The sequence below is a fragment of the Leucopleurus acutus genome (genome assembly GCF_964270905.1).
Source record: "Leucopleurus acutus genome assembly, chromosome: 3".
Classification (NCBI taxonomy): Eukaryota; Metazoa; Chordata; class Mammalia; order Artiodactyla; family Delphinidae; genus Leucopleurus; species Leucopleurus acutus.
The window spans coordinates 58,791,734-58,807,718 of NC_139145.1; the positions used below are offsets into that span (position 1 = coordinate 58,791,734).

At 41.5% G+C, this 15,985-nt stretch overlaps 2 protein-coding genes across 2 annotated transcripts in view; both read right to left on the reverse strand.

Annotated features, from left to right (window-relative positions):
- The window catches only part of LOC309958911 (protocadherin alpha-10-like), a gene marked incomplete at both ends in the record, with an annotated part of 31,972 nt that overhangs the window by 7,194 nt on the left and 8,793 nt on the right, over nucleotides 1–15,985 (reverse strand). The window lies entirely within an intron of this gene.
- LOC309960204 (protocadherin alpha-9-like) lies at nucleotides 2,014–4,479 on the reverse strand (the record flags this gene model as incomplete). The annotated part of the gene is made up of 1 exon (XM_082836864.1): nucleotides 2,014–4,479. The coding sequence occupies one exon, from the start codon at nucleotides 4,477–4,479 to the stop codon at nucleotides 2,014–2,016; it is 2,466 nt and encodes an 821-aa protein (XP_082692990.1).

Here is a 15,985-nt window from a genome sequence, read left to right on the forward strand (position 1 = left end):
CTGACCATAAAAACCAGTTTGCCTGAAATATGCTCTATGTTTGTCTGTGGTCTTGTATACATTTGTATAGTGCCCCTTTCACTCTCAAAAGTGTCTGAGATCGAGTCATAACTTAGTTAGCCCCATCTAGAAACTACAGTTAACAGACTGGCATAGGGGAGCTTCATTATTGGTCTCATGATTCTGGCTTGAATTGAGCAATGAAGTGTCTTCCAAGCTCTCACCTCTCTATTTTGGACTTCCCAGCTGTTTTTAATCCTGAATTTCCTGAATCCCAGTGTGCTCATGCTTCCGGATGACGCAAAAGATAAATTCATTACTAAGATGTTCACTGATCTTCTGAAAATTTGCATACAATGATAGCCCATATTCTGGGAGAGAATAAAGATTAGTATAAGGGACTATATTACCAATTATATCAATGCAGCCATCAATAATAAAGAGTAAAATGTTTAATTATAAAATATGTAGTAAGTACTTAATGAATAATACTAGTTCTAAGATACTAGAGGAACGGTGGCAGTTTTTTGAGGGGGAAGCAAATGACACTTCTAGCATCCCTTAATCCATATAACATAATCAAATACCTGGGCCCAAGTACAAGTGGCATATGGAACCTGAAAAAGTACAAGGACAGAGGTATTTGAAGGTATAAGTCTGGATTTAAGGTGAGTTGTGCCAACAGGCATAGGTTTTATGACAAGAGTTCAGAGAATATTCAAGTTTTGCAAGAAATAAAATGGGAAAAAATAGATTGCTTTGTAGCATAAACCAAACATGTGTCGTTTGGAGAGAAACAAAGTACTGAAATATTTAAGTGATTTTTACTTGCATGTGCCCGGTTACATTGTGGCTCTATTCTCAAGTCCACTCTGACTTGCTCTGTTGAATTTTCAATTAAGAAATGCCTTGTAAAATACCTGACATGATAAAAAATAAAATAAAACCCCTGAGTAGAAATATAAAACACATTACAAAAATGCAATGTAAGAATAAAGGAAGTTTTTAAGATATAAATTAGAAAAACAAAACGAACGCTTGGACTAAAGATAGAGTGTGGAGAACCACCAATTTGAAACCTGCAAACCATAATCCAGGAAATGTAAGTTTAGCTTGTAGTGACTTTAAAGGTGCACAATCTCATCTCCAGATTTCTGTCTTTTGGAATACTGAGAGAAAAAGTAAATCCTCATGTAAACTGGTCAAGTTCCAGACAACAATTTCAAGAGAATTCAAAGTGTGAAATATGGGTATATCTTTAATGCCCCAGCATTATATTACTAACAGAAAATTTCAATAAAAGGAGAAAGTCTTCTTCAGGAAAGAAAGTACCTTTCAGGAAGTATTTTCTTCAATATCAGATAAAACATAAATTTCAAAAAAATTTCTATGCGTAGAAAAGATTCTCAATCAACATTTTCTTATGATCTACACTGTCAGACAATGTAAAGAAACATATTTTGAACAAATGAGAATAAGAGTTATATTTGAAACAATTATTGTCAACATTAAATTCCTAAAGTAAAGCAACTGTTTTCTAGGTATATTGGAAGTTGCTTATCGAAGTTACAGACACTAACTAGTGCTGACCGCCGTGTCTCCAGAAAGGTAGGAAACTATAAGTTGACAAGGTAAGAGTGACTGCATATTATCTGCTATGGGGTTGTTTAAAAACAATATAATTAGACTAAACTACCATGCTTACTTTAGAAATAAATTATCATCTGATAGAGTGGTGTTGCAGTTAATGTGTAATGACTAAATTTGTTTTCACCTAATAGTTTTCAGGTCGGTGGCAGCAATTAATCAGGAATTCAATATGACTCCCACAACAGGTTTTAAATAAAATGGATTCAGCTCTAATAAATGTCTGTTCAGTGTATGGTTTATAATAATTCTCAACTAGAAGTCGAAGCAAAAGTCAGTTACAAAGTTAAGGTTCACTTTCCGGAAATAAAATTAAAGATCCTGGCAGAACTAGAAAAAATTGGATAAAAATTATTTTAAAGTATCTTATAGGATAATTAAAATATTTTGCAAGACTAAATGAATAAATACATAAAAAAACAAAATATTAGAGCAACCCACCTTCCCAGAGGAGTCCAAAGAAGCTTGTGGGTCTCCAGTTCCATCTACAGATCCAGGACACGGAGGTAGGCTGGGGCTGAAGGCCATGAGATCTGCCTTGGGCGGCCCATCCGCAGAGCACACCCGCTGCCGCCTCTGCTGCGAGTAAGACCAGCTCCCCACCGCGCTGGAGCACACCAGCGTGGGCTTCCCGGGCCCGCACGCGCCCTCGCTGGGCGGCGCCGAGCACCGCACCGCCGCGTACAGCAGCAGCGTGAGCACCAACAGGCTGGACACCGCGCAGATGGCGATGATCAGGTACACGTTCACATCCACCAGAGCGGCCTCCGCGCCAGCGGCGCCCGTCGACGCCCGCGAAGAGGCCTTGGGCGCCTGGCCGCTGTCCTCCAGCGACAGCAGCACGGTGGCCGTGGCCGTCAGCGCCGGCTCGCCGTGGTCCTTCACCAGCACCAGCAGGCGATGGCGCGGCGCGTCCGCCTCGTCCAGGGCGCGCGTCGTGCTGATCTCGCCCGTGTACAGCCCCACACGGAACGGGCTGCGCGCGCCACCCGCCGGCTGCAGCTCGTACGACAGCCACGCGTTGTAGCCTGAGTCCGCGTCCACCGCGCGCACTTTCGCCACCACGTGGCCCGCACCCACCGACCGAGCCACCAGCTGGCTCAGCGCTCCCGCCCCGCCGCCCGGCCCGGGCAGCAAGAGCGCGGGCGCGTTGTCGTTCTCGTCCAGCACGAACACCTGCAGCGTCACGTTGCTGCCCAGAGGCGGCACGCCCGCGTCGCGCGCGCTCACCTGGAACTGCAGCAGCTCCAGCTCCTCGTGGTCCAGCGGCTGCAGCGCGTACACCTTGCCGCTCTCCGCGTGCACCGACACGTAGCTCGACAGCGCTCGCTCGCCCACCCGCCGCTCCACCAGCGAGTAGGACACCAGCGCGTTCTCCTGCGCGTCCGCGTCCCGAGCGGACACCGTGAAGATGTGGCAGCCGGGCGGGTTGTTCTCCTTCACCAGCACCGTGTACTCGGGGTGCGCGAACGCGGGCACGTTGTCGTTCACGTCGGCCACCTCCACGGACACGCTGGCTGTGGCCGACAGCGAAGGCGAGCCCCCGTCCCTCGCGGTCACCACCACTTCATAGTTTGCCACCCTCTCGCGGTCCAGGGCGCTGTCCAGCACCAGCGAGTAGTAATTCTTGAAGGTGGACACCAGTTTGAAGGGCACATGAGGCATCACGGAACAGGTCACCTGTCCATTTGCACCTTCGTCTCGGTCAATAACGCTGATCAGGGCAATGATTGTCCCCAGCTGTGCGTCCTCTTTGACAGGGAGCCAGAGCGTTTTGATAATCAACTCTGGAGCAAAGTCGTTAGTGTCCACAACTTCCACAAGAACTGTACAGTGACCAGCCAGGGGTGGGAGGCCTTTATCGATCGCCTCTACTGGAATTTTGTAGGCTTTACTTTCTTCAAAATCTATATGTCCTGTTACTATAATCTTCCCACTTAGGGGGTCTATGTAGAACTTAAATTTTATATCTGGAGAAACGTCACTAGAGAATGAGTAAATAATATCCCCATTCAAGCCTTCGTCTAAATCTGAGGCGTTAAGTTTAATTACGAACGTTGCATTGGGAACGTTTTCTGGTAATTTCACCGCATAGAGTGTTCTGTCGAAAGCTGGGGCGTTGTCATTGGCGTCCAGCACTTTGACGAGTAACTGAACTGTGCCAGTCAGCTCAGGTTTGCCTCTGTCAGTGGCCGTGAGCACTAAATGAAGTTCCGGAGATTCTTCCCTGTCTAAAGGTTTTCGTAATACAAGTCCCAGAGGCTTTACCTGTTGGTCGGTGGTTGGTACGTCCAGAGAGAAATACTCATTGGAGCTCAGCCTGTAAGTCAACAGAGCGTTCTCCCCGATATCTGCATCGGAGGCGCCCTCTAGTGGAAACCGAGAGTCAAGCGGCCTGGATTCCGCGATAAACAGATTCCTTTGTGTTCCGGGGAACACAGGAGGATTGTCGTTAATATCCTTCACCTCCACCTCCACGTGGAACACCTGCAGCGGCCGGTCCACGATCACCTCCAGGTGGATGCTGCACTCCGCGCTCCGCCCGCACAGCTCCTCCCGGTCGATCCGAGAATTCACAAACAAAACGCCATTCTGCAGATTTACCTCCAGAAGGTCCCCGCGGCCTTTGGAATCCAACTGGAACAAGCGGGGCACAAGCTCCGCCAGCTCCAGCCTTAGGTCCTGGGCGATGTGGCCCACGAAGGTGCCGTGTTTGGCCTCCTCCAGGACTGAGTAGTGGACCTGGCTGCTCCCGGTCTCCCAGGCTGTGAGAATGATAAACAGTAGCAGTAGATCCCGGTCCCCTTGGTCGCCTCGACTTGAGTACAACATTTCAAATACTCGATCTTTTTTATAGTTAGCGAAAAATTTTTCAAAACTAGGGGAAATCTTCTGATTCCTTCAGTCCCATCCTGCTGTGCTCGTCACTGTTCTGCCCTAGGAGACTATAAAAGACCGAACTGTCTTTCCAAAGCCTAAAAGATGGCTTTGAATCAGAGAATTTCTCAGCCGAGAGTGACATCACGTGGCCCCAAAAGTAAGTACATATTCTATGAATAAACATTTCGCCATTATCCTGCAAAGTTTTGTTTCATTCTCTGAATTTTTTCTTAATCGTTGATGAAATAGAGAAGGACATTTCTCTTGTTGGAAGCATTCATGTGAAATAAGTGCAGCTAAATGTTTAGTATAAACCAAAACTGTGGCTTTCTGTTACCTGAGGAAACTAAACTCTCCACACAATTTAAAAATAATCACAGAAATGAAGTGAGAATTAAAATGATCAGTTAAACAACCAGGGATTTTAAACTGGAAAATTCTTTTGTTCTGTAATTCAGGATCTCCCACATACCTAGACTTAGGATTCTGCCTAGAAGAATTCGATGACTCACTGTTCCTAGGGTCTCTAGGAGACCAGAAATCTACTGATGAAAAAGAAACTTGCTCGTGTCTGAAAAAAAATAAATCTAGAAAACTGAGCAACAAATTGAAGTATTTTCTTAAGTAATTTTATGAATTGAATATATGTAAAATATTTTAATATAAGTAAGAATTTGCTTTAATATATTTTGTAGGGAGAAACTAGTCTATATTTTTCTTTTTATTAGAATTAATGTGATTTCTTTTCAGAAATGTGTTGCATTCCTATATCTATATAGTTGCATTTTTCCAAGCCTTAATACTTATGAATATCTTTTTACAATTCCCAATATAGTTTACATTATGTCTTTTCATAATACATACATTTTAATTTCATTATTGTTCATCCTTAATACTTAGGACAATTTCTGTTTTTAAAGTTATGCTTGGGATTTTTCCTTCTTAGTATCTATTTAACAAGGAAAGTTCATTTGTGAACTACTCTCATTCTAAACTGCAAGTAGATTAATTACATCTAGATTTTAGTGCTTTTCAAGAGTAAAGGCAAAATTATCAGTTTATGGTACCATTAATGCTCCTGTATATCTATCTTTTCTTTCATATTCTTACAGCTACCTGCCTAAGAAACGTTTTTAACTAATTGCTGCTATCCTTCATTATTGCAGTAGCTTCCTAGATTGTCTTTCCATCCAGTCTTCTGAAACACGGTGTTGAATTTTTTTGCTCAAGATCTTTTGATAGTTCCCAATTTACTTCTGAAGAATCCAAATTCTTTAATCTACTACTCAAAGTTACTTAGTCTAGTACTCAGAATCAAGAGATATTTTCATATTACTTTTTCTGACTTTATTCTACGTGAACCATATGTTTTAACCACAGTGGACTATTCCGTGTTTCCAGTCATATAGAGGCTTTTGTGTGTCTTCAAGTTTGCTTAATTTTCTCCTTCACAGAATTATTCATTATTCTCAATATTCTCTCAGGGTAACTTGCCCTTTTAAAAACCATTGAAAACACCATGCCTCTTCAAGTGTTCCTTCAGAAAGACAAATAGGGAGTGATTTTCTTTCAACCCCAGCTTTGCTTTTGGGCCTGTTATAATATCTTGTCTTTCATTGTATGACCCATATATTTATTTTATCTCAAACATTTTGATGTCAGGGGCTGGGTTTTGATAATTCAGTGGTCCCTGGCATGCTAACATGGTCTTGGAATCCCCTAAGGGTCCTACTAATGATTAATGAAGACTGATGACTATATTTTAAAAGTTATTCTATAACACTTTCTATATAAATGTTCTACTTCCATGGTTAACAGGCAGTAACTACTACTAACTTTTAAATCATCATCAAAACATACTGTGTACTTATTTTTGAGGAAGGGAAAACACCATTAATGGAAAAGAACAAAGATTTCAAACACCTACTCAGACCTCTAAATGATCTGAAGCAACTTATAAGTATGAAAAAAAGACATCACTGTCAACACAAGATAGTCTAAACTTTCCTTGAGGAGACTTTATCTAAATAAATTTCTAGATTCCAAAAGCTTTTCCACATCCACAATGGTAATTGGACTTCCCAAAACTGGTGAAACTGACTTTTAGATGAGTTTTTTAATTCTATCACAAAGAATTCAAAATATTGACACATTGTAGGTTAACCTGAAAATAACTTCACAAAAGATAACTTTTACATAAAATAAGAGTAATATAGAAGGCCATAATGACTTTCTAACATTTTAGTTTTTCTTTTTCCAGTTATTAACTCCTTGAACTCTTTTGAATAATAACTAAATTTTGTTATGCACATAGTATTTGACAGATGTTTTATAAGCAACTTTATAAATATTAACTTACTTGATACAAAAATTCTATACAAAAATTCTATGCAATAGAATTTATATTCATCATGCATAGAATGTGAAACCAAGGAATTGAAATAACAAATGCTTTATCAAAGGCTATATGAACAAAAACTGGAAGAGGTGGAGTTTTAATCCAGGAAGCTCCAGAATCCACAGTATTTAATAACTGAGCTCTGGTACCTTTCAATTTAGGAAATATTTAATAGCTAAAATCATTACCATTCACCTGAAACTAATACAAAATTGTTAATCAACTATATACACCCATATAAAATAAAAAGTTAAAGATAAACAAATAAAACCATTAACATAGAAGAGTGCAAAGTGTTAAAATACAGATTAGATTTTGACTCCATCTTTGTGATAAGCACACCCCTAAAATGAAATTTGAATATCAATTAGAGAGTTGTAGGAACCCAGAACTAAAATTATCGAAATGATGAGAGGTGTCAAATAAATGGTAGGTGATGGAAAGTGTCTTGTTTCTTTTATTTTTAAGTGTCTTATTTCTAATTAAGGAATTTTTAAAAACCAATTAAACATTTAAGAGAATTGAGTAATTAAAGTTATATCCAAGAATCAGGTAGGCATAGACAGAATAGAAAATCTAAGTGTACCATCACTTTCACAAGGGAGAAACTCCACATTTGATTCAAACAGTACAGTAAAGATAAACATATTTTTAAAATATACAGCCATTGGGGCTGCCCTGGTGGCGCAGTGGTTGAGAGTCCGCCTGCCGACGCAGGGGGATGCAGGGGGATGCAGGGGGATGCAGGGGGATGCAGGGGGATGGAGGGGACAGGGGTTCGTGCCCCAGTCCGGGAATATCCCACATGCCGAGGAGCGGCTGGGCCGGTGAGCCATGGCCTCTGAGCCTGCGCGTGCGGAGCCTGTGCTCCGCAACGGGAGAGGCCACAACAGTGAGAGGCCCGCGTACCGCAAAAAAAACAAAAACAAAAACAACACAGCCACTAAAATTAAGGATTAAAATTATTTCTTTCATGTAATGTGCTTTTAATAGCCAAATAAAATTTAGGCACTGAAGGTATTGTGAGAAATATAAAATAAGCCACAAAATAATACTAGTTTCAAGTTACTTACAGGTAAGCAAAGGAAATAAAATGTCATACATTGCTGGTCATAAATGTTAAAGAAATTAAGAAATATATTAATAACAAATTAAGAATTGAGCGTTCCAGAAACCATTCATTCCATTCCATTAAGTTCCACCATTCTCTCCAAAGGAATATGCTCAAAATCTATGACCAACTAACATCAAGCCAGGTCAAACAGTTACAAGAAGCAAAGATTTAAAAAAAACAAGAACAAAAAAATGAAAAGATTAAAAAAAAATAATAAACATTCTTGGACTCTCAAAGTTTTACTGTACAAAACTAAAAATGTTAACTTGAATTAATGAGTCCTAATCATCCTGCATATTCTGTGTAATAAAGATTTATAAATTAATCATTTGAACAGCAAGAATGGAATTAATAGTTTTTCTAATCAAATTATTTTTCTAAGTCATATATAAAATATGTTTAAATGTGAAATATTTTTCCATAATATTCCAACTCATCTACAAAGGGCTGATAGTATTTTCCTCAATATTAATCATTAGAAGTAAGAAGATTTTTATCAGATTAAAAGAAATTAGTTACTATACATAGATCCTCCAAAAATGTTATTGACATGACTAAAAAAGTATCTGATAATAAAGCACATATCTTGAAATAGTACAATGCTCTATTTGATATTCTGTTGAAAGGAATATTAAATATTTGTTCACTTTTGGTTTTATTTTTATCTGGTCTATAATAAATTTGGTAAGAAAATGAAAACATGCAAATTTTGAAGAGAAATTATTATTCTGTACTTTATTACTAAACTGCTTAAAATACCAATAAACACTATATACATGTAGTATATATAGTAATATATGTTTCTCTATACCTATGTAACAGACCCTAAGAGAGAAGAAAATAAAATGGATGGACTCTGATCTTAAAGTAAAAGTAATCCCCAGAAAATATGTAAATATTATCGAAACATAGTATATGAAGTAAGGTTAAAACTACATACAATGAAAAATAAATGCTATTTGGAGGAATGTATATAAACAGGTTGTTGTTAGGGTTCAGAAAGTTAGGTATTACAAAGAATAAAATCGTATTCAGTAAGAAGAAATTTATCCAAGAAAAATTTGAATTTGAATAGAAACCCAACACATGGAGAATGGTTAATGTCTGATGGCACTGAGAAACAGCGATTAAATTCGCCATATACACATGTATCAAATCATCACGTTTTATACCTTAAACATACTCAATGCTATTCACCAAATATATCGCAATAAATCTGGGGGAAAAAACGATTAATTTTAAATATTTTTAAACCACAGTAACGTTTGTATACTGAAGTGTGAAAACGTGCTATATATTATAAAAAGGAAAATAAATGTGAAATACTATAAATTATAAAATTTCGTCTTAAATATTTTAATATCAGTTTAAATGGACCTACCTCCGTGCAATGATCAACATCTTGCAGTTTGCCCGCGTTTTCTGAACCTAAGAATGGAGGGAGGCTGGGGCTGAAGGCCATGAGATCTGCCTTGGGCGGCCCATCCGCAGAGCACACCCGCTGCCGCCTCTGCTGCGAGTAAGACCAGCTCCCCACCGCGCTGGAGCACACCAGCGTGGGCTTCCCGGGCCCGCACGCGCCCTCGCTGGGCGGCGCCGAGCACCGCAGCGCCGTGTACAGCAGCAGCGTGAGCACCAACAGGCTGGACACCGCGCAGATGGCGATGATCAGGTACACGTTCACATCCACCAGAGCGGCCTCCGCGCCAGCGGCGCCCGTCGACGCCCGCGAAGAGGCCTTGGGCGCCTGGCCGCTGTCCTCCAGCGACAGCAGCACGGTGGCCGTGGCCGTCAGCGCCGGCTCGCCGTGGTCCTTCACCAGCACCAGCAGGCGATGGCGCGGCGCGTCCGCCTCGTCCAGGGCGCGCGTCGTGCTGATCTCGCCCGTGTACAGCCCCACGCGGAACGGGCTGTGCGCGCCACCCGCCACCGGCTGCAGCTCGTACGACAGCCACGCGTTGTAGCCCGAGTCCGCGTCCACCGCGCGCACCTTCGCCACCACGTGGCCCGCGCCCACCGACCGAGCCACCAGCTGACTCAGCGCTCCCGCCCCGCTGCCCAGCCTAGGCAGCAGCACCGCGGGCGCGTTGTCGTTCTCGTCCAGCACGAACACCTGCAGCGTCACGTTGCTGCCCAGAGGCGGCACGCCCGCGTCGCGCGCGCTCACCTGGAACTGCAGCAGCTCCAGCTCCTCGTGGTCCAGCGGCTGCAGCGCGTACACCTTGCCGCTCTCCGCGTGCACCGACACGTAGCTCGACAGCGCTCGCTCGCCCACCCGCCGCTCCACCAGCGAGTAGGACACCAGCGCGTTCTCCTGCGCGTCCGCGTCCCGCGCCGACACCGTGAAAATGTGGCAGCCGGGCGGGTTGTTCTCCCTCACGAACACCGTGTACTCGGGGTGCGCGAACACGGGCGCGTTGTCGTTCACGTCGGCCACCTCCACGGACACGGTGGCTGTTACCGACAGGGAAGGCGAGCCCGCGTCCCGTGCGGTCACCACCACCTCATAGTTGGCCACAGTCTCGCGATCCAAGGCGCTGTCCAGAACCAGCGAATAGTAATTCTTGAAGGTGGACACCAGTTTGAAGGGGACCTGGGGCGTTAATGAGCAGGTCACCCGCCCATTGGCACCAGAATCTTGGTCAGACACATTAATCAAGATGATAACTGTGCCGGGCTGAGCATCTTCTGAGATAGGAAGCGACAGGGAAGTGACAGTCAACTCTGGAGCATTGTCATTAGCGTCCAAAACTTCCACAAGAACTGTACAGTGACCAGCCAGGGGTGGGAGGCCTTTATCAATCGCCTCTACTGGAATTTTGTAGGCTTTACTTTCTTCAAAATCTATATGTCCTATTGCTATAATCTTCCCACTTAGGGAGTCTATGTAGAACTTAAATTTTATATCTGGAGAAACGTCACTAGAGAATGAGTAAATAATATCCCCATTCAAGCCTTCGTCTAAATCTGAGGCGTTAAGTTTAATTACGAACGTTGCATTGGGAACGTTTTCTGGTAATTTCACCGCATAGAGTGTTCTGTCGAAAGCTGGGGCGTTGTCATTGGCGTCCAGCACTTTGACGAGTAACTGAACTGTGCCAGTCAGCTCAGGTTTGCCTCTGTCAGTGGCCGTGAGCACTAAATGAAGTTCCGGAGATTCTTCCCTGTCTAAAGGTTTTCGTAATACAAGTCCCAGAGGCTTTACCTGTTGGTCGGTGGTTGGTACGTCCAGAGAGAAATACTCATTGGAGCTCAGCCTGTAAGTCAACAGAGCGTTCTCCCCGATATCTGCATCGGAGGCGCCCTCTAGTGGAAACCAAGAGTCAAGCGGCCTGGATTCCGCGATAAACAGATTCCTTTGTGTTCCGGGGAACACAGGAGGATTGTCGTTAATATCCTTCACCTCCACCTCCACGTGGAACACCTGCAGCGGCCGGTCCACGATCACCTCCAGGTGGATGCTGCACTCCGCGCTCCGCCCGCACAGCTCCTCCCGGTCGATCCGAGAATTCACAAATAAAATGCCATTCTGCAGATTTACCTCCAGAAGGTCCCCACGGCCTTTGGACGCCACCCGGAACAGGCGCGGCACCAGCTCCGCCAGCTCCAGCCCCAGGTCCTGGGCGATGCGGCCCACGAAGGTGCCGTGTTTGGCCTCCTCCGGGACCCAGTAGTGGACCTGGCCGCTCCCGGTCTCCCAGGCTATGAGAATTATAAAAAATAGCAGTAGATGCCGGTTCCCCGAGTCGCCTAGATTTGAGTACATTTCAAATTATTGGTATTTCATTCTAAACTGCGTAACTTGTCGCAAAACATAGAGGAATCTTCTTATCCCTTCTTTATTATCCTGATAGGCTCGCCATTGTTCAACCTCCGGGTACTGAAACAGAGTGGAGACTCTTTCCGATGTGAAAAGGGATGACTTAGTTTTGTCTTGAATTAAGAGAATTTCATGGTAAAGAGCGACATCATGTGGCCCAAAAAGTAAGTACGAATTACAAAAATCAACTTTATATTAATAAGGTGCAAAGTTTTATTTCAATCTCTGAATTTCTACAAATACTTGTTAAAGTGTAGGACAACATTTCTCATGCTGGCTGAAGGCATTCTTAGGAGATTTCACTTCTGGATGTTTAGTGTGACCATAATTGTAGTTCTCAAGCCTTGAAAATATGTTTTTCCACAAAGTTTTAAAATAAAGATAACAATCCAAGTGACAAATAAAATTATGTTAGCAACCCTAAGTTTTAAAATCATCTCTTCAGAGTCCAGGAAGTTCCATTTTCTTAGATTTCTGTTAAGGAAACTCCTGGTCTCTCTAGGGACCCAGGATCTCAAGAATCTAGTGGAAGAAAAACTTAGAAAAGTTGTTTTTAGGAAGCAAGAAATATTAGCAACTAATTCATATACTTGTCTTAAGAAAGTACAATAAGGGAAGGTTTGTGGTATCTTTGAAAAGGAAGAATTTGTATTAAGTTCATTTTGCGAGGACGAAGTATTCTGAATTTCTCTTTTCATCAGAATTTACATGTTCTGTTTCAGGATTTCATGGTTCTTATATCTTTTTTCCTTTCATTCTTTCTAAGCCTCATGTTTTATGAATATCCACCTGTTTTTACAATCTCCAACATGATTTAGATTATTTCATCAGCTAAATGTTGGTACTCAACTGTCCTTTAATTAAAGCAGTCCTTTAATCAAGCTTGGGGTGTTTTATCCTTTTTAGTTCTACTTAACAGAGGAAGTTTTTTTTAATGTTTCACATCCATTTTCCCAACTGCAAATAAAATAATTAACGTCTGTATGCTATGGCTTTCCAAGTTTAATATCTGCCTAAATGAGTTTTAAATAATGCTGCTATCCTGAATTATTGCAATAGCTTCTTATTGCATCATCTTGTCACAACTCCATTTATCCTTCTCTTAATCCTGGCAGTCATCTTCCTGAAAAACACCTTTTATTCCTATGGATTCACTCTTTTTGATAGCTGTCAAATGATGTGAGAGGTGAGTCAAAATTTCTTAGTCAAGTACTCAAATTACCCAAGAGATTTTTCTCATATTACTTTTCCTGCTTTATCTCATACTCTTTCCTATGGGAACTATATGTTTTAACCAAAACAGACTTCCCTGTGTCCAGGCACATTTGGGGTTTTCTGTGTACTTTACTTAAGTTCCTCTGTTGCCAAGAATACCGGTTATACTCAATATTCTCCCAAAGGAAACTTTTCCATTTAAAAACCACTAAAATGTCAAAACTCTTGAAGGACTCCTTCAACAAGGGAAATAGGTGGATATTTCTGTTCAATACAATCACAGTGATTTACATCTCTTGTATCTCTTATAATATTCTGCCTCTAAGATGGTTATATTTATGTATGACAGATATCTTTATTCTTCTATAAACTTCTTGAAGCCAGGGGCTGGTTCTTGTTAATTCAATCATTCTTGACACAGCATCATGTTCTTAGAGACCATCCTAGAATATTTTTTAAATGTTTACTCAAGAGTGATGCCTATGGTTCTTCTCTATTTCCTAAGAAAGCATACTATTTTTATGGTTGTTAGATATCACTATTTATACAAATGACACTTTTTATTGATTATACAACAATAGTCTATTTGTCACTTTTAAGTATGTGTTTAAAAACTATTGTGTGGGGCTTCCCTGGTGGCGCAGTGGTTAAGAATCCGCCTGCCAATGCAGGGTACACGGGTTCAAGCCCTGGTCCGGGAAGATTCCACATTCCGCGGAGCAACTAAGCCTGTGCACAACTACTGAAGCCCGCGCGCCTGGAGCCTGTGCTCCGCAACAAGAGAAGCCACGCGCAGTGAGAAGCCCGCGCACTGCAATGAAGAGTAGCCCCCGTTCGCCTCAATTAGAGAAAGCCCGCGTGCAGCAACGAAAACCCAACGCCACCAAAAAAAAACCAAAACAAAACTATTGTGTGCTTACTTATTTTTAAAAATCAGAAACGCTACCAATGGTTTCCACCATTTCAAAAATAGAAAATGAAAATATTGGGGAGCACAAACCCCAGTTCAGTCCTCTGATGGACCCTGGACAACTTGTAAATGTAGGAAAATATGCCATTCCAGTTTAAGGTAGTCTAATACTTCCTAGGAAAACATGGACAACACAAAAAGTTAAAATCACCTTCAGCAAAGCACCAAAGGCTCAGCAGCTTAAATGTATTTTTAAAATCCAAAATGCTTTTCCACTGCCAAAATCTTAATTCAATTTTCAACATAGAAAAAATGGATCAAAATTTTCTTCAATGGCATTCAAAATGTTAGAGACATCTTGGATTAATTAAAATACATCTTAAATTAATTATTTATAGGGAGGCCATAAATAGCCTTTACATAAAATAAAAATAATATAGAAGCCATAATGATGACCTTCTGACATTTTAGATTTTCCTATTCCTCTTCAGAATATTAATAGCCAAATTGATCAAGCTCTTACTATTTAGCTAATACTATCATAAGCACTTTATAAGTATCAACTTACTAAGTACTTCAGCATTTACCTGTGATAGGTATTACTATTTATCATCCCAGCTTTACAGGTGGAAAACTGAAAAATGAGAGGTTAAGCAAGGCTGCACAGAACAAAATTGGTAGGGGGAATTTAGGCAAGGAAGGATGGCTTCAAAACTCAAAACAATAAACACTATTCTCTGCTTCCTGCATGTAAAGAAACAGTGAAGAGTTTAAATCATAATACAGAGTGAATAATGAAAGCATTAAATTAGAAGAAATAGTTCTATGAAAGGAACCCACCAAATAAAAATCAAACATAAATAAGTGATTTGCAGTGTTTGAGAGTTCAATGCAGATTTTACATGAATGTACTTGGTCAAAGTTCACATTCTGTTGAATTACTATTTGTCTGATATTTGAATCCCTGATAAGCTGAGCAATAACCATGGGTGTCACATGGTAGTTGTAAGAGTGTGAAATTTCCCCATTCACTTCTTCAACCCAATCAGAAGTATTCAGTCTGATAACTAATACTATGTACTTTGTCTCTAAATGGTTTAGAAGGCCAACAGTAAATAAGCACTACAGACTCTTGGACTCTTGGAATCACCAGGCCCCAAAAGGAATCTAGATTAAGATATGATGAACAGGGTCCTTAAACAAAGTGGATAACTTGAAAGTGTTGGTGAAACAGAAGCATTAAAAAAAAAAAAGGAAGAAGGAAAGAAAGGAAGGAAGAAGGAAGCTGAAAGGATAAAAGTGTAATAAAGTGACGTTGAAATGTCAATATATTATTAAAAAATGAGTAACTGTGAAATAACCCTCCTGAAGTTCAAATGGAAAGTAATGAAAGCTCTACAACATTAATAAGAAAAAAATATTACCAATGCAAATTTCTAAATGCATCACAAATGAATGTATCCAATGAAATTTTGAGTTTCAAGACAAAAATCTTCAGGTGTAGAATGATATTAATAACGTCTGTTTCCACTTTAAGTCAACATTAATAAACCAAAGAGATCATAATGACTGACAAAAAGGAAGAGACGTATATAATGTAAAATTATTCAAATTTTTCAAAAAAAGAGAGTGTAAATATAAACCGAAGGAAAACAATTATAACATTTCAAAATAAATATTAACTGGTAATTATGAAAATTCAGACTTACTTTGGAAAGCCGATCACCATTTAAATTCTGAAGCTCGCCCATATCCACCACTACTGGACAAGCTGGAAGGCTGGGGCTGAAGGCCATGAGATCTGCTTTGGGCGGCCCCTCCCCAGAGCACACCCTCTGCCGCCTCTGCTGCGAGTAAGACCAGCTCCCCACCGCGCTGGAGCACACCAGCGTGGGCTTCCCGGGCCCGCACGCGCCCTCGCTGGGCGGCGCCGAGCACCGCAGCGCCGTGTACAGCAGCAGCGTGAGCACCAACAGGCTGGACACCGCGCAGATGGCGATG